General features: G+C 42.1%; 3 protein-coding genes across 11 annotated transcripts; 2 read left to right on the top strand and 1 right to left on the bottom strand.

The window, feature by feature from the left end:
• The first annotated feature begins 1,191 nt into the window (after positions 1 to 1,191).
• LOC112288785 (uncharacterized) lies at positions 1,192 to 4,418 on the top strand. 2 transcript variants are annotated; one of them, XM_024533342.3, is made up of 6 exons: positions 1,192 to 1,404; positions 1,694 to 1,933; positions 2,354 to 2,460; positions 2,710 to 2,842; positions 3,148 to 3,342; positions 3,556 to 4,418. In XM_024533342.3, exons 2-6 carry the CDS (start codon positions 1,769 to 1,771, stop codon positions 3,832 to 3,834), a joined length of 879 nt encoding a protein of 292 aa, XP_024389110.1. In that variant the 5' UTR covers positions 1,192 to 1,404; positions 1,694 to 1,768; the 3' UTR covers positions 3,835 to 4,418. The 2 variants fall into 2 exon arrangements, with proteins under 2 accessions (XP_024389110.1, XP_024389109.1); XM_024533341.3 differs by having other exon boundaries at positions 1,195 to 1,404; positions 1,677 to 1,933.
• Positions 4,419 to 5,609: 1,191 nt separating this feature from the next.
• Positions 5,610 to 14,446, top strand: LOC112288784 (uncharacterized). 8 transcript variants are annotated; one of them, XM_090254466.1, is made up of 15 exons: positions 5,610 to 6,109; positions 6,842 to 7,062; positions 7,763 to 7,887; positions 8,248 to 8,327; positions 8,686 to 8,816; positions 9,066 to 9,148; positions 9,552 to 9,622; positions 10,013 to 10,125; positions 10,345 to 10,426; positions 10,525 to 10,653; positions 10,763 to 10,879; positions 11,194 to 11,236; positions 11,462 to 11,746; positions 12,262 to 12,401; positions 14,035 to 14,446. In XM_090254466.1, exons 2-15 carry the CDS (start codon positions 7,056 to 7,058, stop codon positions 14,228 to 14,230), a joined length of 1,602 nt encoding a protein of 533 aa, XP_090110592.1. In that variant the 5' UTR covers positions 5,610 to 6,109; positions 6,842 to 7,055; the 3' UTR covers positions 14,231 to 14,446. The 8 variants fall into 8 exon arrangements, 7 of the variants coding, with proteins under 7 accessions (XP_090110592.1, XP_090110591.1, XP_024389105.1 ...); XM_090254465.1 differs by having other exon boundaries at positions 11,194 to 11,356; XM_024533337.3 differs by having other exon boundaries at positions 5,644 to 6,109; positions 6,842 to 7,101; positions 11,194 to 11,356.
• Positions 14,447 to 16,047: 1,601 nt separating this feature from the next.
• On the bottom strand, positions 16,048 to 22,335 carry LOC112288617 (uncharacterized). The gene is made up of 6 exons (XM_024532997.3): positions 21,594 to 22,335; positions 19,595 to 20,767; positions 18,863 to 19,162; positions 17,840 to 18,585; positions 17,369 to 17,730; positions 16,048 to 17,232 (listed from the first exon to the last, which is right to left on the bottom strand). The coding sequence occupies exons 2-6, from the start codon at positions 20,674 to 20,676 to the stop codon at positions 16,762 to 16,764; spliced, it is 2,961 nt and encodes a 986-aa protein (XP_024388765.1). The 5' UTR covers positions 20,677 to 20,767; positions 21,594 to 22,335; the 3' UTR covers positions 16,048 to 16,761.
• Positions 22,336 to 22,795: the final 460 nt, after the last annotated feature.

Raw genomic sequence — 22,795 nt, 5'->3', positions numbered from 1 at the left:
TACATACTTAATAATTGCTTGAGTATTACAATTTTGAATTTCTAATTATCTTCAAAAGTACTCCCACAGTTTATTCATGGGAATTTAAGTATCTGAAAATATAATCATATCTCTTGCAAAATTGTGAAGTGTATAATTTCATACAATCTTCAAATCTGCATCATTCAAAAAACTCAAATCTAAATGATAATTGGGTATTTTTTTTCATTGTTATTAATGAGTGAAACCTTTTTTTGTGGGAGAATGCCGCACATCACCAAGAATGAGATTTATATTTTCAAAACAAAAATAGTAAAGGGAACCAATTCCTCAGAAAAAATATCTCTATGGTTCGATATCTTTTAGTTCAACGTGGTTGTATTTCAAATATTCTAAAAGTAAAAAAATACATGATTTTTGATTTTTGATTTTCATCAAACCATAACTAATAAAAAATACAACAAAGGGGGATTTTAGTAACAACAACCATTTGTAGAGATAAGAAATGGGCTCAACACAAATCCAGTGCTAGCCAATAGGACAGTACGAGAACCTAATTTGTAGGGCTAGTGAGAACGTTGCCCATTCCAATATTTTAAGACAAAACCGCATGGAACAAGGGCCTTGGCAGGTATTGGGGTACACAAGTGCTCTACGTTTCCAGTGTAGTTATACTATATTGGGTGGGATTCATCCCATTGCCATCTCGCGCCGTCTCCAAGTTGAGCCCTGTTTGTGGACTCATGAGCACCTTTGGTGGAGCGTGTGTCTTCGTTTGCTGACAGCTTGCTCCCTTGCCAATCACATCGGATTGGCTGTCACAACAATCACATCCATCCCCTTCTTCCCTCTTCACCATTCCTCATTTTTAGGTCCACATTTGAGTTCATACAGTTGTTAGTTTATTTTGTTTGCTTCCTTCAATTAATGTGGCGTTCCATGAAATCCGTCGGATGAAACTGAATAATTTAGGATGAGGACCGGGTCTCCTCCGTGGGAACGAGGAATGTTCCTAGAAAAGCGTCGTCATCCATGGAAAGGGAACAGCGGCAAGGGAACAAGAGAACGAAGGAAGGGAACTCGGGGAACAGAGGAAGTCAGTCCACCTAGATTAATAATTCAAAATTGCCGCGGAGAGGCTGCTGCTGTTGTCACTTCGCCTCTTTTATTTTTATTATTCTTCTTATTCTTCTTATTATAATTATTATTATTCCCTTGTTCGCTTGCTGACCCCTTGGTCCAACTCTACCGCCCCCCTCGCATCGATTGTGGCCTTTCTTCTCCTTTTCGCCGTCGATACTTTTGCTGTTTCTTCTCGATGCTCTTTCGCATGATGTGTGCATACGTTTGCTAGGGTTGCTCCAGTTGTTGAGTTTGCGTGTTCTTCTCTGCTGCCGTCGGAACGTCTTCGCGCTTCATCCTCAGGTCCGCAAGCTCTTCCCCTCCCCTTCACGTTCCTCGCAAACATCCTTTGAGCCTTCTTGCATGAATTAGTATATTTTGTTTGAGCTTGGTTGAGTAATGATAGTTGTCAGAATGTTGTCCTGTGCTGGTGAAAGTACATGTCGCTAGTCAGCTTTTTTTTGTGCGTAGGTAGTTCTCCATTACTGTGCAGCGGGTAGTTAACAAGCACTGTCATCATTTTCAAACGATTAAGGCGGAGTGTGTGTGTGTGTGTCGTGTGTGACGATTTGCAGCTGCCATGCTTGATTAGGTAGCACAGGGTCGTCTCTGCCCGACATTGCGCTCAGGACGGGGGAGTTTGAGTGCGTTTCTGTAGCATTGAACGATGTTAGCCAAGTCGGATTCTACCAATGAAAAGGAGATGGCCACTACCTTGAAGTCAACCCCCGCGCCTTCTGCTGAATCCTCAGCTGAACCAGTATTGGCTGAGGTGGAGTATGTTTTGTCCGAGAATTTGAAAGACTTGAGTGACGTTGACACTCAACTTGAAGTAAGTGTTCTTTCCTTTTCCTCCCGTTCGTGCATCGTCGCACGTTTAGTATCCCAGAGCTAATCGTCAAATCACTCTGCTTGATTTTCAACGATGTGGATTGTGGAGTTTTGGACAACATGTAGCAGTAGCTCTTTCGAAACCGAGCATCGCCTTCTCTGGCTCTTGTGTCGTGGTTTCGTATGTTTGTCTGCAGACACGTTTGTGCGTTTTGTCACAGTGAGATTGTCTTTCTCAAATGTAGTTCCATTCGCTGTTCGTTTATCTTACATGTATTAAGGCAATTGGTTGTTAGGTCTAGCCGTCCTCTTCAATTTTTTTGCACATGGCACATTCACCTTGACTCCTTTTGTAGCTGCTAGCTACCTGAGTGCGCTGGATGTGCTAGCGATAATCTAATGACCTGTTGTCATCTTCTAGACTCTGCTGGAAAGACTCGATTCAAAAGATTGGTTAGTGGTCTTAGAGGCTCTTACCAATGTTCGGCAACTGGCCATCTTTCACGCGGAGTTGATGCAGCCTATATTGTGAGCTCGATTTCCTTTTTAAAGTCTGAAGAGTTCCTATGCCGTTATGTGACTGGTTCATCTGTTGGTGTAATTCTTGAAGCGCATTTCTGTTTTGTGCAGGTTTCTGACGTTGTGTGCTACTTTTTAGAGCTCCATTTTCGAAATTAACTTGTGGTTACGTAAAGACGTGTAGTCTTCCCAAACCATCTTAGCAATCCTTCGTTCGATTGTATTTTTTTTTAAAAAATTTAAGTTCTGCGCTGCCAGAGGTGGAGTTGTACAGCTGGTGACTAAATCCGTGAAGAATCCGCGGAGCGCCCTGTGTAAGACGGCAATTATGGCGTGTGCAGATATTTTCAAGAGCTACCACGAGCACTTGCTTGATATTCTGGATCCTTTGGTACTTGCATGCTTCAAGCTCTCTTTCTCCAGAACCTGCAAAAATGCTGATCATTATCTTTCATTTTAATTGCTTCCTTCGTATCTCGATCTCTTAAATTGCGATTAGTGCAGGCTTTTTATGACCCCTGGGTGTTTTTCGGGTCTTAATGGGGTTTGAGATTGTGTACACTTATTTTAATTTATTTCGCTCTACTTTAGTTTTCGTCACAGGAAACATCTAGATGTATTTATGGGTCTGGATTTTGCCGGTTATGTGGCTGCTAAGCTCACTACGAAGTTTGACATGAGCAAGTGTCTCTACAGTTGTTGCAACTCCTATTAAAGGCGTCACAAGACAAACGATTTGTTTGCGAAGAAGCTGAGAGAACTCTTGAAGTTATGACCCTTTGGATTCCTCCTCAACCTATGTTGCAAAAGTTGCAGCCATACGTTAAGCACAACAATCCAAAAATACGGGCTAAAGCATCTGTGTGTGTTTACAATTCGGCGACAAGGCTGGTACGAACCCACTTGCTCATGGTGCTCTTTATAATGAATATCTCAAAAAATGTCGTTCACCATCTGAACAGTTATGCCTAATGTGTTTCTCTGCTTTATCTAGGGTCGAATAGGGTTGTATCTTTAAGTGAATGTAGAATTGTGCGTCTGACGTTTTTTAGTTGATAATGTATGTATATTATCGTATCTGAAAACCGTTGTGTATGATGACAGGGGGTTGAGGACATCGACCAAATTGGACTTGAGTCTTTATTAAAGATTGCCGCTGCGCAGTTGAATGACAGGCTCCCAGAAGCTCGAGATGCCTCTCGTAAATTGTTACTTTACTTGCATGTAATATATTGCAGAAATTCCCCTGAGATCACAATTTCAAACTTTCCAGAAAGTGAAGTTCCAACATCAAAGCAAGACCATTGGGAGCAGTATTGTTTTAAAAGTCTTCCAGCTGCTACTGCCCAAGCTGTTCTAAGAGTTACATGCGTTGACTCTTAGTCTGATTGCTCCATTCTTAATGGACGGACATGTCTGTACCTGAGAGCTGCTAGACGGAGAGTGTGGTCCAGGAGCACTAATCGAGCTGGAATGATATCATGGATTAGGTGTGTGATCCTCGCAGCGTTATCACATCCTGCATGTTGAAGGTGGTTTACAATACAAGACAATCAAATTTGATGTAAATGGACGTTACTATGACCAGATTCGTGTCTTGATTGTCGTCCCACTTAGTCTCCCGGGGTAACAGCTGAAGAGTTGCTGACGTGAACCAAGATGTGGTTGAGACTATTCTAGATTATAATCAATGGGTACGAACAGTCGTTACGCTCCCCTTCTGTAGATGGCTAGTGTGTTGAGCAGCGGCTTCTGGAAATGTTGGTTGCTACGTATTATTTTTTCTATATTAGTTTCTGCATACTGTAACGCAGCTGCTAGTTTTCACACTGTCAAACTTCAAAACAGCTTTGAAGACGTGCAGCTTTAATTTTTTTTTTGGTCCATTTTTTTATATTGAAGCTTACCTCTGAGATTGAAATGTGATTTTTATTTAATCCAGGTTGATGTTGCTTGGTTACCAGTCACATTCCTGAGTCGAAATATCTAGGAGAATATTTATTGCCCTCATACCCTCTGGCACTGTGGCACCTTGATTGGGATGGGCCATCTTTATCGAGAATGATGGCTATAAAAGTAAATGAGTTTGGTTCAAAGTTCGTATGAGAATCCCATGTGGATTGTGTTGAGACATGTGGAAGCTGGTGCAGTTGTGATGGAATCCATTTCAAAAGTGATGGAAGGATATTCTCGATCATTTCATACTGCAAAAATGTCATTTGATTCTCAACATGGAACTCGTTTCCACCTTTTCTTCGCATGATTGTTGTTGTGGTGCTCCATGTCTCATAATGGTTTCACAATTATCTAAATATTTTTCATTTCTATGTTTTTTTCGACAATCGTCATCAGGATCTTTAGAATTAACAGAGAGGATTGTATTTTATTCATTTGTGACTGAAGTAAAAATCTATTCACTTCAATCACAAATCGTAATGGTAGATATCTTTAAAGTGGAATTATGTTATGAAATGGAAGTAAAGATTTGTGTTGTTCCATGCCTATTTTATTTTTTGTTTACTTATTTATGAAAACACATGTTTGAATTTAATTCATAGCTTTGAAGCAATTCTAAGATTCGTGTTCTCAGTCTTTGTGAAGTTTTTACCAACAATGCTGAATAAACAATATATGAATCAAATATGCGTATTGGTCACCACCTTATCTCTGTCTGTAAATGGACAGAGAACCATACATTAATCTATTTTCATTGTAATATAGTTTTAGATCATTTGTGGTATAAATAATAAAAATCATGGAAATGAAAAAGGTACATTGACAACTAATTGTTATTAAATATTATGTGCACATATGATTTTACCCAAAATAATTAGATTACATGGTTTCAGTTTGTTTTAAATACTATTGTGATCGTAGTTTATTCCTATTTTTCTGTGTGCTAGCTAAGATAAAATAAAAAACTTTATTTTTAGAACAATTTATGGGTAATCCGGAATCAGCATCAACAAAACTGCAGGAAGAAGTCTTGTAACAGAGATATGGATGAAAGATGAACGAACACATCCAACGTCGACGGAAAATTATATATCCATCACTCCATCCATCCATCCACTATTCCAAACATTAATCCAATAATTCATCCATCCATTAGGGGGTTGAGGAGAGTGCCCGTCAATTGAAGTTTCACCTCGGCGTTGCTCTGTGTGATCAGCTTTGCATCGCCACTGTTGCGGAATAATTTGTTGCCTTCCATAGCTCCCTTGCACCCCTCCGCTTCATCGTCGCGTTGCACCAGTGCTGAAGAGAATTATGGACGCGGAAGAGAATTAGAACTTGTTATGACTGATACTATGGATGGAGATACTTTGAGCGAGAGAGAGAGAGTAGTGATGGACTTTTCGGTGCCTGCAATCTTACATATCGCATAGACAACGCATGGCTTGCAGAGAGATGGCGAGGAAGGCGTGGCCAGGAAGTACCAGAACACTCCATGGAGACTGCATTGTTGAAGAAGTGCTGGCAGTGGAGAGGCACAAGGAATGGAGAGAGAGAGAGAGAGAGAGAGAGAGATGGCAAGGGGAGGTGCAAAAAGGAAAAGAGAAGTGGTTAGTTCCTTGCAGGAGCGGGAAGAGTCGATGATGCGGAGACGATGTTGTTCGGAATTGACGGACGTCGCAACCGAGCGGGTTTAGTTCCGGTGAGAAGTCACTAACCATGGCACTAATCAACAAATAGCTTATTTTTTTTTTTTAATCCAACGCTGTTCATTTCATCGGATCCATCCTGATGGTTAACCGCTTTAGAACACTCCCTGGAAATGTACATACCCCATGCTCTTTGCCTCTCTCTTCTCCAGCAACTCTTCTCTAACTTAAGTGAAGTATCGTTTTGCTTCACCCTTCCGCCTTACTCTTATCCAAGGTTGTTCTCCTATTCCTGGGTGTTATTGTCGTGAGTCTAACATTTCTATTTGTTTCAAATTTTAAGCAATATTTTCCGTGGATTTAGTGCGTTTTCGTATCGGTATTCTTGTTGTGATCGCGTAAATGATGCCACAATAGTGTGCTAATTGAGATACAATCACTCACATTGTACCTCCGTAGCAATGACGTCGACTTTTTATCAGGGGTTTGATTGCTAAGTGACATAATTCACTTGTCCTCATGAAATCTCGGAATATATTTCATCGTTCTTCTGGTTATGTGCTTTGGAGAAAATCCGTAAGGATGGTGAATACATTCCGTAGATCCATGGAAACCAGTAAATTATGTCTCAAGATAGAGGAGACTGTGATTGCTCTGCCATTGAAGGGAAGGGGAGGGAGCGAGTGTTATTTATTTGAAATTTTTATCTCCTGTACGTCTTGTCTGGAATTTTGCAGTATATAAGAAAGATGGTATGTTGCTTGTTTGTGTGTTTGTGTTTGTAGGGTTTCGAATTATATCTACGGTCAGGGGGCATGAGGCGAAGAGACAGGCTATGAAGCATTTGAGGGTGACAAAGGGAGCGATTTGGGGATGTGAGAGTGCAGTGCGTGCGGAGCGCCATGTCCAGGCTGATCTTCCTCGAATCCCTTTCGGAGCCCTTCTGCTGCAGCAACCTTGGGCATCGACAAATATCTCCCTTATTCCAACGGAAGCACAATGCACAGTAATGGAAATTTGATGCACCCCTTTACAAGTGATGATTGTAAGTCCAGCGGATGTTAGTACTGAGAGGTTCAATCATGGGCAAGTTTTTGGCTTGAAACTCACTGTCAAGGGCTGGTTTGAGACCTATCAGATCTGAAAAGGAAAATTTTCCTAAAAAAGTTCTTATAAGGTCTCGTTTGTGAAGGAACATCCTCTCCCTTATTCAAATTCCCATGGCGAAGCTTTGTCTATGAAAGCATGTGGAAATTATTTTAAAAATATGTAGAGGAAGCATCAACATGTGCCGACTGGACCACAGCCCTGTGATCAAGAACATGATCAAGATTTGCACTCCCAGCAGTTTAACTAACAGTGCGTTGAATTACATTATCCCAATGTAATCAATGCACTATAGGTGTAGGTGACCGTGTAGCTACTATGCATGAAGGTTTCATCAAGCTTGAGGCCTGAGAAACATCATTATCTTGTGGTTCTCTTCACGAACTGCACTGCTTAGGCGAAGAGTTGTGAAAATACCAATCTTTACTGACTAATTCCTCAAACTCTTTAAAGACATTACAAATGAAAACTAAGTTCTCACCATTACTTGAGAAGTTTCGTAGCTTTGATTAAGATCGAGCTTGCGTGTTTCAAAGAAATGAGGGTTTGATGTAACTTCTATTAAGTTATTTTTTTGGTGAATGGTGGCTGTCGAACAGAATATCGTATGCTAGCAAAGAAAGGCGAAGGCACATTTTCAGAGGTGTTAAAAGCTCAATGTATCAAGACAAGCAAATATGTTGCCATCAAGTGTATGAAAAGCAACTTCAACAGTATAGACCAGGTGTGTACTTAACTAGTCCATGTTTAATTCATCCGTCGAGGAGGGGAATCTGATTACGTCAGGTACATGGAATTTACATTGCATCACTGTGTTGCCTTTTTCCAGGAGTGTGATAAATATGGTATCATGGCAGCCACCGGGTCATCTGTCACAGATTGAATCTTACATTTTTCTTAGTAGGCTTAGATCATCCCCATTTGTTTCACCAAAAAGCTGAAGCTTATCTGCATGTCCTACTGGACTTGTGAAGTCCAGTTTGCATGGAAACGTGCATCAAGAGAAGGTTGTCACTTTATTTGGTTTTCGATCTTTACAAATTGATAGGGTTTCGAATGTAACATGGAGGTTGTCTGTGGCCAGGTGACCAGCTTACGGGAGATTCAGGCATTGCAGAGGCTCTCTCCTCATCCCAATGTTGTCAAACTTCTCGAAGTCCTTTAGTACGATTTCAAGCTCCCTTGCATTGACATGCTTGGTTTAAAATTATATCAGAAAGGGAATATTAACCAAAAGCTTAATTTCAAAAGGATCAGGAATAAGTTACACCAGCAAATACCTTCGATTGCTTTGAAGACCATTCGATATTTATCAGAAAACATTAGAACTTGCCTAAACGACGTTACTTCTCCTCAGAACATGTTCCCAACACCCCTCTATCCCCCCCCCCTCCAAATCACACATAAAAAAAGAAAAGGAAAAGAAGACGACAAACGAACAGAAAATAAATAAATAATGAAGAAACGATAACGTACCACTTAAACTTGCAGAAACTAATAAAACCTTTGTTTATAATCGCAGCGACCAGCCAACAGGGAGACTCGCTCTGGTGTTCGAGCTTATGGACATGAACATATACGAGCTCATTCGAGGACGACGCAATTATGTGGCCGAAGATCGGATAAAAAGTTACATGTATCAGCTAATGAAAGGTTTGGTCGTGCTCCTCAGCTGATAACTGCAATGTCCTGCACTCTACATAGAAAACACACACAAATACTTATTGCACTGAAGCAAATGAACTTTGAAAAACAACCCCCTGTGAGCCAGGCTTATCTTCCACCTTAATCTGTCCCATTCGATTTGTAAAACTCAACACGGCACGAAGCCCTTCTGAAGAAACTCTATGAATGCGAATTTAATGAAGTTTGAGTTATGTGCCTTCGCTGGTGGTTGGGCAGCGATGGATCATATGCACAGGAATGGCATATTTCACCGGGACATAAAACCAGAAAATATACTTATCATGGAAGAAGTGCTCAAGGTGCATTACTTTACCTGCATTCATCGTGCAGACATCATGTCACTGAGTTAATTTGAGACATTCTAGATATTGAAAAGATACTACAACCTGGGTGCTCTCAATGCTGTCTCCACGGTGATCATTGTGTTCACTCTTCTGTGTGTGTTGGTTGTTACTGAAGATCGTTCTGTTGAAAAAGTCAAAAATTTACCTTTTAATCGTGAAAATGTTCATAACTTTTCCGCAACAATGCTTTCCGAAAAGCATTCAGATCATGTTTTTGGCATCAAAGCTTCCCGCTACAATGCATTCAGATCTTAATTTTTAGTGTGACAGATGGCATAACTATGAGTTGGTTCTTCTCGTTTTCTCTTCTTAGAGCATAAAGAAGCTTATGCTGTCAGTGTTATGAGGGTGTGGGTAGCTTGCGGACTTCGGAAGTTGTCGCGGGGTGTATTCAAAGCAGCCTTACACGGAGTACATCTCCACACGTTGGTAAATATTTTTTCTACATTTTCTTCCTTCGCACGGTAAATGAAAAAATGCCTAACTTCAGACATCCTCTACCACCCGAAAGAAGATTTTCAGACTTGATCTTGGTAACTATTTTAGATAGATTTTCAGACTTGATCTTGTTACATCTCTTAGTATGTTTCTCGGTAACGAAATGTCGTAGACAAAATATCATGTGGTGCGCGATGGAAAATATACCTAAAATAGTTCCATCCAAAAATCAAGATTTTCACAAGTAGAAGCATACGATTTCAAGCTGGCTATCCTCAATATTGTGAATAGTGATGCACAAGATTTAGTTCTAGCACTCTTAAGAAGATCAGCAATTAATTTTGAACTTTAGTAACGTAATATAATTGGGAATGGATGAAGGTACCGAGCACCAGAATGCTTGCTGACGGACGGATATTATAACTATAAGATGGACATGTGGGGTGTGGGATGCGTCTTCTTTGAGATTGTCAGCCTCTTCCCCCTCTTCCCAGGTACATTATTTTGACTGACTATATCTTTAACAAGCATTAACTCAATTCCTCCGTAGGCATTGCAGTCTATTTTCTGATGGAAGAAGTCTTACATTGATAAATATGTACACATGAAGATCGCTATCTCAAATTGCACGTATTGTTTTTATTCATCTCCTAAGCATGCTTTTTATGGTCTCCTACGCAAGTTGCCATCTTTAACGCTGGTGGACATTTCAGGCAACAACGAGTTAGATCAGATCCAGAAGATACACAAGATACTCGGGACACCACCGCAGCAGTTGCTGGAGAAGATGAAAAGGCAAGTTGCTGCAACTTATGTATTTGATGGCGAGATAAGGCATTGTCAAATCAAGACGTTTCAAGTAATAACAAAGCTTAAGTGGGCGCTTTTAGCAGGAGGTCACAACATGCGGATTTTAAGTTCTCTCAGCAGGATGGGACAGGCATCGCTCGGCTGGTCCCACATGCCTCAGCTTCATGCGTGGATCTCCTCACCAAGCTGCTGGCATACAATCCTGACGACCGGTAGTTTTCCATTAAAGTTCCTGTGACAATGGCGTCCTACAAGCTTTTGTGAAGGTTAAGTGAGTTAAGAAGTGCAATGAGCTCTCACTTTTTACTTTCAATACTGCAGATTGTCTGCCAGGCAAGCACTAAGGCACATCTACTTTAAAGACTTACGAGAAAAAGACAAGTTACAACAAGCATTCCACAACGCAAATCGCAATCATAGCGTACGCCCATCCCCTCGGTGAGTTATGAATTACTTGACATCGCATTTGAATGTAGATGCAAAAATTAAGTTTATTTTTCTCCAGCTTGGATCCTAATTTGATGCGACCTCCTTGAGACTCATTCTCTAAATGTCGAAATAGTCTGAGGTTTTTATTTCTATTTATTTTTTGTTTTTCTTTAGAAGCATCATTTCTTGAGAGACGTTTTTAGATGTTAATATGCATTATTCTGACACAGTTTTCTTTTTGTAGACACAGCAAGGTTTCTTGTGAGAATTTTGTGACGTATGACTCAATGGAACGCTTGGGGGAATTGAAATGTGGCTGGCAGGGTGGTGCCTCACGAGAATACAAAGCAGCGAGACATAGTGAAGGTTAGTATCAACGAAAGGGTTCCCAACAACCAAAGTCTGAGCTCTAGCAGTTCTCCACAGTCCATGGCCAGTGTCTTGCAGCTCCCAAACATGAGCAGCACCTCCAAGTCTGCCAAGGAGGTGAAAACTGCTTGGACATCGTTGTTGTTGCAACAAAGACGAATTGCTTTCGAAAAACACTTCTAAGAAACGTGAGACTTATTTAAGAATGCACGTCGCATGCAGGATGAGAGGGATATATTTCAAGAGGGAGACTCGACCCCTCTCTCCAATTTTGCAGACATGCATAGTCCGGCCACATACACCTCAGGATCAGCAGTTTCCAATTATGTGGCTCCTGAAGTAGGTCCTACACAAAGAGACAACTCTGAGGAGGCTTGCATGGAGTTTGGCCATGCTTTACCACCCATCAAAAGCAGCTACAACAATCCTACGCTTTCTCCGAAACTGCTTGGTCAAAACAATGGCAGCTCCAATTTCAAGAACAATCAGCGACTGCAGACTCCAAAGGTATGCCAGCAATATAATACTTTCTGCTGTGGTACCAGCGTCATCCCCCTTGTCATCCTGCCTGTAACCCAAAAAGTTAGACACTTGGAAACAATTTTAATTTTTTACACTTGAATAAGTTAAAATTTTAATTTCGACGGTTGACGAATCGTGTAGAATGCGGTTTCCTTCCTTTTGAACTCTTTAAGTAGCCAATATTGTTCCTGGATAGTAATTTCATCAGTTTGAAACATGAAGGAGCTACAAGACGAATAGTGCAGACGTCAGGAGTACTTGCTGAAAAGCAGTAGAAGCCTGTATATCCTCAATTAGTGTCTTTTCTTTTCAAATCCAGGATTGAGGCCTTATTTTAGCTAATGGGAGTCTTTAAGCGATCAAGTATTGATCCAAGGAAACCAAATAGAGAATGGATTTTTCTCAAACATGCTCCACCATGGGCGGTACACCTGACTCTAAGCCCTGAGCCCTACAACACAAGGTTACATGCTTACTTCGGTGACACTATCCAACTGCAGGCATACTGTCAAAAATCTACTAAAAGTTTGAAAGGGGCAAAGAGCCATCGAGCACTTCCCGAGCTCTCACCGAAGAGTACAGTAGGTACCTACAAGCCTGGCGAACCACCTCCCTACAAGAAGCGGGCAAATAACAGCAAGTAAGATATAATCCCTCATCTGTTCAGCATCGTTACTGTCTCGTCCATTTGTGTCTCATGAACCCGCGCATCCTCGCAATTCTCATTCTTTTGAATATTGGACGGCGTCTGATTACTCTTATTTTCCTCTCACTAAAATCCTGTGAGAGAACACTGCGTGAAAACATGAACTTCTACTACAATTTATTTTACCAGGTTCCTAATCATGCTTTGGTAAGTCCCAACTACTCAGCACCATCTGTAGTGTGGGACCCCATGTTGCTGACAAAGTTCATGTCACAACTCATGCATAACCTTAAAAGGTTCAATTTTGTGATTGATTACTTAGTCACCTCAGGGAGCTCCAAGTCTCTGCTTTGCAGACATGGTTCTCAAGAAGAGGATAGGAGTAAAGAGGGTAGAGTAATGGGAAATTTATTACAACCTAGTCTCTTTTCAGAGCAGGTTAAGTCTAAATATAGCAACACAAACACCTGCCATTCCAGACCTGGGACCATTGTGTGAGGAAGAACATGTCAAACATGTCCTCAAGCTTTATCAATCTACCGATTAGCATGATTTTCCTAGTGCATTTGGATATGTAAATTTTCAATGCATAATCTTGAAATCTGGTCAATGTTTTGCACCTACCCACTATACCCACTGTCTGGTCAAGTGGGGCTTTTCTTCCTGTTTTTTCCCAAATGTTTCAGTCCTCAGGAGAGCTTCACCTAGTTGAAAAGGAAATTAATTGGGACCTTCCTCTCACTACTTCATTATTCTATTAGTAATGAATAGCTAGTTGAAGTCTAAAAATCCAACATGAACTAGAATTGAGAAGGGTATAAACTGAGTTCTCCTCTGCAAGGGAGAAGGTAGTTGTGACTCATTCCCATAAGACTCTAGGTTTTGAAAAGGATTATTGTGATGAGTTCACCATTACAACATATTATCCTTTCTGAATGGAAAGTTTTGAACTCAATTTGAATTGCTTTATTAGTATGATCAAGTTAATGATGTTCCTTTGACTGTTACATCCAGGTAGAGGATGGTAACCCTGAAATATTTCTGTTGTGCATGTGTCATGTTCTCTGTAATTAATTGTATAAAATGGCTGTTGGATGAGTGACTGCACCTGCCATGACACAGTGTGTGTCATTGGGGGTGGGGGATGGAATGACAGGTATTTGAGCCCTTACTCTCAGAGATATAAAAGCAGCCATCTGCCTTGAGCTTCCTCCTTCCATGTTTATATTTCCCTGCAGCTTTATGAGATTATTGCTTGCAAAGCAAAGAGAGCCTAATTCATTTCAGAATTAAGTCTGAAATAGTTTCGTGGTTTACATTTGAAGTACATGGTCACACACTACTTTGTATCTGTACTGAAATTACCACTTACCATCAGGGGGAGCCTGTCCTAACCTAACCAAAACCTAATTTTAAGCCAAGATCTGTTCACCAAATACCTGATATTTGGAAACTCTTAAATCATGTTCTGATGCCATGGTTTACACAATGTCTACATGTTTTCAACATGTTTCCTTCAGTATATGAAGCATCTATTTTTGGGTGATTGAGTAAACATTGTCATGATGAAGACTGACAAGTCTCAAGTTGTTCTTGACACCAATGAGCATGGAAATTTACTGATCAGATCAAAGGAGCTCGTGGACTTGCAATCAGGAAGTAGAGAAGACTCTAAGCAGGTCAGACTCAGAGGAGGTGGAGAGCCCCAGACCAGCAAGAACAAAGGCCTTGAGTTCCCCCAGTGCAAAAACTCCACAACTTACTTCAGCTTGGGTAGATCCAACCAGCCAGACTTCAAATACCAGAAAACACTTATTTACTGAGGGAGTATGGGTTCTGGCAATCTACTCCACTTTGTTTGTTATTTTTTGGAAGGTTCAAAGTAGCAGCCCATGAAAATGCTGTTCATAACTAGGGATGGGTTTTGTTGTGGACGGAGTGGGGGACTTGGGAAACCACTGGTCCATGATCCAGAAACATGATCCAAGTGGATGTGTATGATCAGCATTACTTAATAATGTTACTCACAGTTCAATCTAGACATTTTATTGCCTTTCCACAGGAATGATATATACATGCATTTTAAAGTGCAGAAGGTCATACATATTGTGTAGCTCATTTTCTTTTGAAATTGAAAATATACTTCCTGTACACTTAATAGTAGATTTAAGTATGGTGGTCTTTGCTGCCAAGCTTGACATATGGGCTTGTTATCAGGTTGAAACAAAAGGGGGTGTGGGATCCAATTCATGCTTATTTTGAATTAGTGTTGGACTAGGGTAGTTACATCATCTAAAACCTATTTGTCACAAATCTCTTCATTCATGACTTTAAGATGAGGTACATTTGGGGAACTTTAAATTTGCATGTAATATGCATATCATAATAATAATTTAGACTTGCACATGGGAAATATGCTCACAGGGAGAGTCTCTATGAAGTTCCCAATTACATTAAAAATTTACTTTCTGCTTATGTTTTATTTCCATTTCTGTGTAGTTTGGAAAATTGTGAATAAGAATTACAACTTGAACATATGTGTTCCTACTGCCTTTGTTAAATCATGAAACTATTGGTCAGCATGTTTTATTGAAACTAACCAGAAAACCTCTCTAACAAAAAAACAAACGCAGAAAAGAAACAAGAAAAACAAATAACAACCATCTTTTCAAATTACCATAGATCTTATTTTTTTGGAACATCTAAGACATTGAAAAACATTTCAAACTTGTTCTTATTTTTTGATTTGATTTGATTTGGTTTTTCTTTTTCTTTTAGAAATGTTTAAAAAACATTTTAGAATGTTTTTGTATTATTTAATAAGATTTTCATATCTTTATGTATAATTATATCAACTATTATCTTAAAGCAGTGGATGGATAAACGTTTATTTTTAAATTATTCAAATTTTACTTATTTTTATGTAAGTTTTAATGCAGTCATGTAAATTACAGTAATACCGTATTTATAGTACTGAGGGTGGCACAAATACCATGCAGTTTATTATAATTAATCTTAGTTCAAATGATTAACATTTGGAATTTGGTATGTTAATGAAAGCTTATTTTGCCTTTGCAAGGAAATATATTTCTTTGTTACTTTCTGTATGAACAGTTTTATTTACTAATATTCAAACCAAATCAGATTTAAGTAAGGGTCTTGTTGAGGTAAAGATATTACATTTCAAAATTTTAATGAATATTTGTTAAATGGTTTTTGGCATTTGTACATAGGGTCACATGGATAATACGCCAAAATCAGTGCTGTACTATTTCGTGTTTCATAAATTTCTCACTATTTTAAAAATACCTAATTGAAGTTGTATGCAACATGAGTAAAGGTTCAAAATCAAGCTTATGTAATTCAAATCACATACTTCCATGAACTGCAAAAACACATATGTATGTATATAAGACAGGCAACATCTACTGAACAATTCCACTCGAGGCCCAACATCAATTCCTTCTAAACACTCACATGAAAGTCCTCAGCAGCAATAGATACATATAAGATATGCCTGCAAAACAAATGTTTCAGTTTTCAAAGCAATTCTTTATTTTGTAGTATCAAGTTAAATTAACATAGTTTACAGATTCCTGGAAAGACTGTTAAAAATGAAGATACACTTGCTAGACCAATATAATTGGGCCATGGCCCAAAGAAACACATCAGAATGTAATTAAATCCTTCATCCATCATAAATTACAAATAGAGCCACATACCAGCTCGTCCAAATTACAATATAACCCTAGTTGAATGTACAAGACCCATCTGCTCTATCCACTTGCATCCTGCTACAGAGGAATGATACCGAATCCTTCATCTAAATAATGTTCACCTTGTCATTTGCTTGTCATTACACTGCATAATGGAATTGAAACCAGATGAAGGCCGAAGTTAGAGCCTTTGCTGTTGCCTCCTCTTTAGATCCACCTTTTTGAATTCATGGTGGACTCAAATGCCAGCGCAGACGAAGCTCAACAATTGAAGTTGGACTTAGCTTAAGACATGATAACAAAGAGACGATATTGTTAAGTAGGGAAGGCTAACAGGACCAGCGTGGCCAACATCTCACACTGATGCATCTCTGTATCACCAGGCGTAACCGACGTCTTAGGATTCCCACTACCACTGTCAAACTCAACATAACTCTAAACAAACTCTATTTACTACTAGCCTAATCCCCACCCAACCCCAACGCCTTGCACGCCAAAGGTCTCTCAAACTCACAAAAGAAATATACCACCATTTCATCACCCAAATCGTCCTGGCCACAAGACTCATCACTCTAAAGTGTTGTTAGCATGTTGCAAATCGTCAAGCATCCAGAATCTCCACATCGCTAATGTGAAGGTCAATTCAAGTCAACCCCAGTTGCCAAGAACTGCCCAACATCAATGCCCAAAGAGTTATTTCTCTCCAGACTCAAATCAGGTCGTAGCAATCCATTGTCCGATGCACAGGACCCTGGAATTGAGTGTCCATGAACTGGATACCGCATATTATACGTGGGAGTTCTGGAAGAATCCATCCTGAAATTGAACGCGTCTACACGATGACGAGAATCGTCACCTACGTTGTCCATGACACCACCTCCATGCACTCGGCCTTCAGGGACAGCAGGCGTTAGCTTTCCTCCATGAACACGGCTCCCAGAAAGCGACGGCATAAGCCCACCTCCGTGAACTCTCCCCTCGGGTAGTGACAACAAACCCATGTTGAACACTCCTTCATCAGCATCTGAGAGTTGCGGCCGAGGTGGCCGCCCGTTCCTAGACTTGTTGGACAAATGTATGTCTTTTTGCATTGATAAAGGCACCAAAACCTGGAAGCCATCCACATCAGAAATTAGCACCATAACATCCGGAACACAAGAACTGCTGGAGTCACCATAATAAGCACAATGCTAATATCGACATTAAATAAAGAAACGCCTCTCACAATGGAAAAGTGCACATCACCTGAGGAGGAATGAGGGGTTGGTGAAAAGGAAGTGACGAAGGTGTTGGCTGCATAGTAGTCTCTGGGGCTCTAGGATTCAAATCCAATTCAGCAGTGGAATCAGCAAGTCCACCAACGCCAGGATTTCCAGATGCATTCAAATTCCTCCCGTCACCAAGCTGGTTGCCACCTTGAGAAGTACCCAGTATACCGCCACGATAAGGACCATGCACAGTGCCCGAGGCGTCGCTAACCATGGAAGGATTTGTAGTATCCATGCTACCAGAAAACCCTTGTGACATAGAACTTCTGGAAAGTGCTGAACCCCTTTGAACCCAAATTCCAATTGGAGCTCGAGCAGAATTTGAGGGTGCATCAGAGCCTGCCGAAAAAACCAACGAGGTCCAAAAAATTAGCTAGTTGAAACATGGTAGAGAATGAGCGCAATTAAAAGCGAGACACTGAATGCACCACACGTGTAGCAACAGTACTTGATGCATCTGGAGTCTCTGATGCTCCACTCCTCATTTCAGCGGAAACACTTCCGACAGGTCTGCTACCACCAGTTGCAGCCGTCTCTGCAGTTGTACTTGTGGTAGCCAAACCGCTAGGACGGCTCTGCCCTGCACCAGCTACTAAACCTCGAAATAGACCAGGGGCCAATCCAGGGGCAATTGCACTTCCAATTACACTCCCACCGTGTACCTGTCGATCAGTAACTAAAGCACTGTGAGCTGCACAAAGACCAGTCTTGCCTCGAGCAAATTTGTCACAAGGAGACCCAGAAACGGGCTCTCCATTTTTGTCTTTCAAGAGGTCACCAAAGTTGGAACCCTCAGCTCCCCACTGACATCGTTTACCACCTCCATGAGCCTTGCAAAAATCTGTGCTACCCTGTGCGCTCTTTCCACATCCCTCGATCTTGCACCGTTTTCCACCTCCATGTCGAACGCAGAAATCTGTTCGGCCCCGCGCACTTTTTCCGCAGCCTTCCACAGCACAGCGTTTCCCACCTCCATGAGCAACACAGTAGAGGGTTCCTCCGTGCACGCTTTTGGTACAGATCCCACCACCATCAAAAGCACAACGTTTCCCACCTCCATGGCCTTTGCAGAGTGGAGTGCTTCCCTCAGCACCCTTGTTACAATCCTGTATAATGCAACGCTTTCCACCTCCATGGGCTTTGCAGAACATAGTGCTGCCTTGGGCTCCTTTAGTGCAACCGGCAAATTGACACCTGTAGTAGGCAAAGTATATCTATCAACTTGTCATTGAAACCCTAACTTCCCACTGCAATGGGAGGGAACGGCATTGGAGCGTCAATAAAGACGATAAAAGACGACAGTCCCTACAATATTTCAAAAAGCAAACCACCATAAGAGGGATGCTACGCAACCGACCGTAACTCGGTGGAACGAGCTAGTCCTGCCCACTGCATTATAATCGCAAAGTTAACACTACCCTTTCATACATCACCCTGGTATCAACAATGTTCCAATGTGGAAATAAATCACCTTCGTCCACCGCCATGTGAAATGCACAACCCAGAGTATCCTTCGGCGCTTTTGGTGCACCCCTCAATCTGGCAGCGCTTCCCACCACCATGACGGATGCACAGACCTGAGCGACCACGAGCAGCCTTGTCACAGCCTTGAAAGCTACAGCGGCGGCCACCACCGTGTCCTATGCAGTAATCAGTTTTGCCTTCAGCGCTTTTCGTACATCCCAAATTTTGACATCTTCTGCCGCCTCCGTGCGCTTTGCAGTACACCGTGCGTCCTTCTGCACCCTTATTGCACCCATGCTTTTGGCACCTGCACTTGAGGTAATCAGAGTGACATTTAGTTTCATTTGCATGATATTATGTATGCAATGTACACTTTCCTTTAATTCAACTGGAATGAATCGGAAAAACCATCACGCCAAGAGCATGTACCTCTAACTACACGTTTGAAGACTTCTTCTCAAATAAGTCGATATACCACAAATTTACTGACCCATTCACGCAGAATTCGATGCAAGTACGATAATTACTCCTAAAAATCAAGTGAGAAAGATAAATCTACAAGTCGTATAGGCTATGTACCCAGGGTTTGGACATACGTTGTCGATAAATCAGAGACCCAAACGACTAAATAAGTTAAGGGTAAATAATCCTGAACTTTCATCATGAGTACTAGTGGTGACGCACAAATGTAAGACAATATTTTGAACACCCAGGTTCAATGTTAAGTATAGATACTGACCTCCGCCCGCCCCCATGCGCGATGCATAGGCCGGAAGCTCCTCTCGGACCCTTACCACATCCCCTAAATTTACACACTTTTGGGACTCGATCAGAGCCAGAAGCACCACTGGTAGATGTTGTCCCACCGCTTGCAGTTGCACGTAGGCTCATCAGAAGGTCGTGCTCGACTATTTCGTCCTCGCTGCGCCCTTTACCGCGGGCATCACTACGGTGCCGATCAGAAGCCACTGTGGGATAGATTTGGCTACCCATCAGAAGTGATGGCATGTAGCCGCCATAAGTTAACCGAGCTGTACTAGACCCTTCGTCGACAACAGGAAAATGTCCGCTACTGCCAAGGTGAGCCTTAGCCCCTTGACCGAGTCCTAAAAGCAGCCCATCATCGCTTCCGAACTTCCGACCATTTGACGAGCCAGCGTAACCAGGACAAGAGGGAGATAATCCCAGGTGTGATCCAACCTGATTTTCAGAGTGGCTGTTATATCGCCGAGCATCCCCGTGCCAACCTTGACTTCCAGTTCCAGCAGCCCCCGAATGTAGATCTCCCATGCTGTTCAAACGGAGAAGGGCACCGGGTTCTATACGGTTCAGCCCTTGACCCTGACCCCTTGCCAAAAGCATCTCCGCGACGGCGCTTCCACTGTGGACTGTTTCATCCCCACCCATACTCCTACAAAAGTTCGCACTTCCTGAAAGATTTCCCGAGTAATCTCTAGTGTCTGACTGGCCCAACCCAAGAACAACACCAGAGTCCTCATCCATGCTGCTGGAATCGTCAACTTGGCCCAGACCCAATACAATCTTAGCCTCCCCGCCATCATACACAGGAGCTGACTGTGCTCCAGGATGTTCCGGTCTCTTTCTCTTCAAACCCTTGCTCGAGTTATGACTTCCACTTAAAACTCCATTAGACGCTTCCACCTCGCCTGTGGAAGTGCCATCGTGAAGATGGTCGGTGGGATATAGCTCCGGAACGTAGCTTTTCAATCTGAGCATCGTTTCATAACTATGGTGCTCTCTTACACCATTACTAGGTGACATCCCTCCAATTGATAAAGTTGTCATGGGAGAACCAGCCATAAGCTACGCTTTTGATGTAGCGACGTACTGGAACAGGTCTAAATGAGGGACTTCTACGATATGCTGCCAGGCAGTAGACGTTCTCAAATCTCTGCCAACACACTCGAGCAAGATCAGAACGTTACCCAAGTAGAAAAAGTTGTGTTTTCGTTAAATTTAGCTATCAACTGGCATCATTCTCGCATCGACTACGACAGCCGAGCGATGTGATCATTCGGCACTCATGGTCAACCAAGTAGTTCTGCTCAAATTTCTCAGTCCAAACTCCATTTCAAACTTTTCCAAGATTTCACCTACATGTTAGAGCACGTTTTCACACCTGACAACGAAGCAAAAGCCAAACAGGGCTACCATCACTTCTCAACCAAAAGAAAACAACCGAGTTAAACGATTGTATTCCACCAATCAAGAGACCACAGAACTTCGTGAAGGTGATAATTAGAGGCCCAAAGAAACGTGACACGCAGAAGGTTACAGCCACATGCGTAGGTAGTGGTGACATCCCGAGAAGGAGAAGCACGTAGGTAGTGGTGACATCGCTAAAACCAAATTATTGACAGTTCGCTGGGAGAAAGATTCTATCATAAAACTGTAATAAGAGGAGATAAAACAATAACTGGGAATGGAAGACAAATGAAAATCATGAAAAAGGTAAAACAAGGCATAGGTTCAAGTTGCACGACCAAAAGTATAAAACTCGATTTACACTAGAAACATCAGGAAAGCCACGAGAATGGCGGCAAAGAGTCCTAAATCACATCAGTGAAAATGCTACAAATCATCCGCGTCATCGACTAAAACCATTTTGCACACTTAGTTATTGTTTCACAAACACGACACACGCGTACACACATGCATACATAAACATAAAAATGAACAAATGAAAAAATAAAAAAATACAAGTGTTCGAGACGTACTTCGGAGGAGGAATGCGACTCACAAACCCAAGAGCATTCGCGACGACCTTTGATTGAGAACACCCGCTTCCATTGCAATTAAAACACGAATCATACTAAAGAATAGTTAGCTTGGCTTTCACCAGAAAAAGAAACCCAGCTATGGCTCTTCCATTTCAGAATTCACCCTCCTTAACGAATTAGATTCCCAAAACCCCACCGGAATATCTTTCACTGCGCACCACGTCGGTTGCATACTAAGCTACCTCTCCAGTCAAACTCCTTCCCTGTAACCTCCACTCCTTTGTCGAAGATGCCACCACCCCTACTACCACCACCACCAAGCATCCCTGGCTCAATCTCACCGCGACACTCCACAATCAAATAAACCTACCACCCATCTCCTCTGCAAAACAAGACTGTGATCTCAGCGATTCGACCCACCATCACCTCGCACCATCCCAGATTTTCCCTCTCCTTCCACGTCAAACCAGCCTCCTCCTCCTCCTCCTCACTGCTAGCCCTCCTCTCCTTAACCCCACAACACCCCTCCCTCCCACTCACTCACTCTCTCTCTCTTTCTCGCTTTCGCTCCCTCCCTCCCTCTCTACAAAGGTGGGAAAGAAACATCCCCAACGCGCACACGCTGCCAGTCGCCTCACCCCATGTCCACAAGACAGACAGACAGAAGCCGAGAAGGAGCAAGAGGAGAAGGAGGGAGAAGAGGAAGAGAGGATTCAGAAGAAGAGCGAGGGGCACCGAAGAGAAAGCAGAAAAGCCCCAAGGAGATGAGCAAAGGGCGGAGAAAAAGAATACACACAGAGAGAGACAGAGAGAATGAGAATCTGAAGAGAGAGAAAGAGAAAGAAACAAAGCGTGCCGGGCACGGGCACGGGTACCCATCGGAAATAAAGGGGGGGGGGGTCATGAAGAAGAAGAAGAAGAAGAAGAAGAGACCAAGGAAAAGAAAAGGCATGCAAAAGAAAGGGCAGGGGAGGAGGAGGAACAACAGAGAAAGAGAGGGCCCCCAGAGAAGTAAGGGGGGGGGTGCCTGCTTTGCCTCCTCCTCTTTTTCTTTTCCTTCCTCTTCTCCATCTTGCCCCCAACCTCCTCGTTCCCCGTCCCCCACGGGGGGGAGCAAAGTGCGGACTGAGATGCCCCTGCGACCAGCATTGTTGGGCTTTCCCATGACATCCCCTGTCCCCCTTTCATCCATCCCCCTT

Source organism: Physcomitrium patens, chromosome 11 (assembly GCF_059467195.1).
Source record: "Physcomitrium patens ecotype Gransden chromosome 11, ASM5946719v1, whole genome shotgun sequence".
In the NCBI taxonomy this organism is placed as follows: Eukaryota; Viridiplantae; Streptophyta; class Bryopsida; order Funariales; family Funariaceae; genus Physcomitrium; species Physcomitrium patens.
This window is presented reverse-complemented; position numbering and strand designations above follow the sequence as displayed.

What these genes read in the sequence shown, in the direction of transcription:
- LOC112288617 (XM_024532997.3), bottom strand. Translation starts at nt 20,676, where the DNA reads ATGGCTGGTTCTCCCATGACAACTTTATCAATTGGAGGGATGTCACCT. An exon ending in GCGCATGGGGGCGGGCGGAG is followed by an intron (nt 19,163 to 19,594) that starts GTCAGTATCTAT and finishes CCTCAAGTGCAG; the next exon opens with GTGCCAAAAGCATGGGTGCA. An exon ending in AGAGACTCCAGATGCATCAA is followed by an intron (nt 17,731 to 17,839) that starts GTACTGTTGCTA and finishes TTTTTTCGGCAG; the next exon opens with GCTCTGATGCACCCTCAAAT.
- LOC112288784 (XM_024533334.2), top strand. Translation starts at nt 7,343, where the DNA reads ATGTGCCGACTGGACCACAGCCCTGTGATCAAGAACATGATCAAGATT. An exon ending in TCATGGAAGAAGTGCTCAAG is followed by an intron (nt 9,149 to 9,551) that starts GTGCATTACTTT and finishes GGGTGTGGGTAG; the next exon opens with CTTGCGGACTTCGGAAGTTG. An exon ending in GCATACAATCCTGACGACCG is followed by an intron (nt 10,654 to 10,762) that starts GTAGTTTTCCAT and finishes TCAATACTGCAG; the next exon opens with ATTGTCTGCCAGGCAAGCAC.
- LOC112288785 (XM_024533342.3), top strand. Translation starts at nt 1,769, where the DNA reads ATGTTAGCCAAGTCGGATTCTACCAATGAAAAGGAGATGGCCACTACC. An exon ending in GAGTTGATGCAGCCTATATT is followed by an intron (nt 2,461 to 2,709) that starts GTGAGCTCGATT and finishes CTGCGCTGCCAG; the next exon opens with AGGTGGAGTTGTACAGCTGG. An exon ending in TTGATATTCTGGATCCTTTG is followed by an intron (nt 2,843 to 3,147) that starts GTACTTGCATGC and finishes GTGTCTCTACAG; the next exon opens with TTGTTGCAACTCCTATTAAA.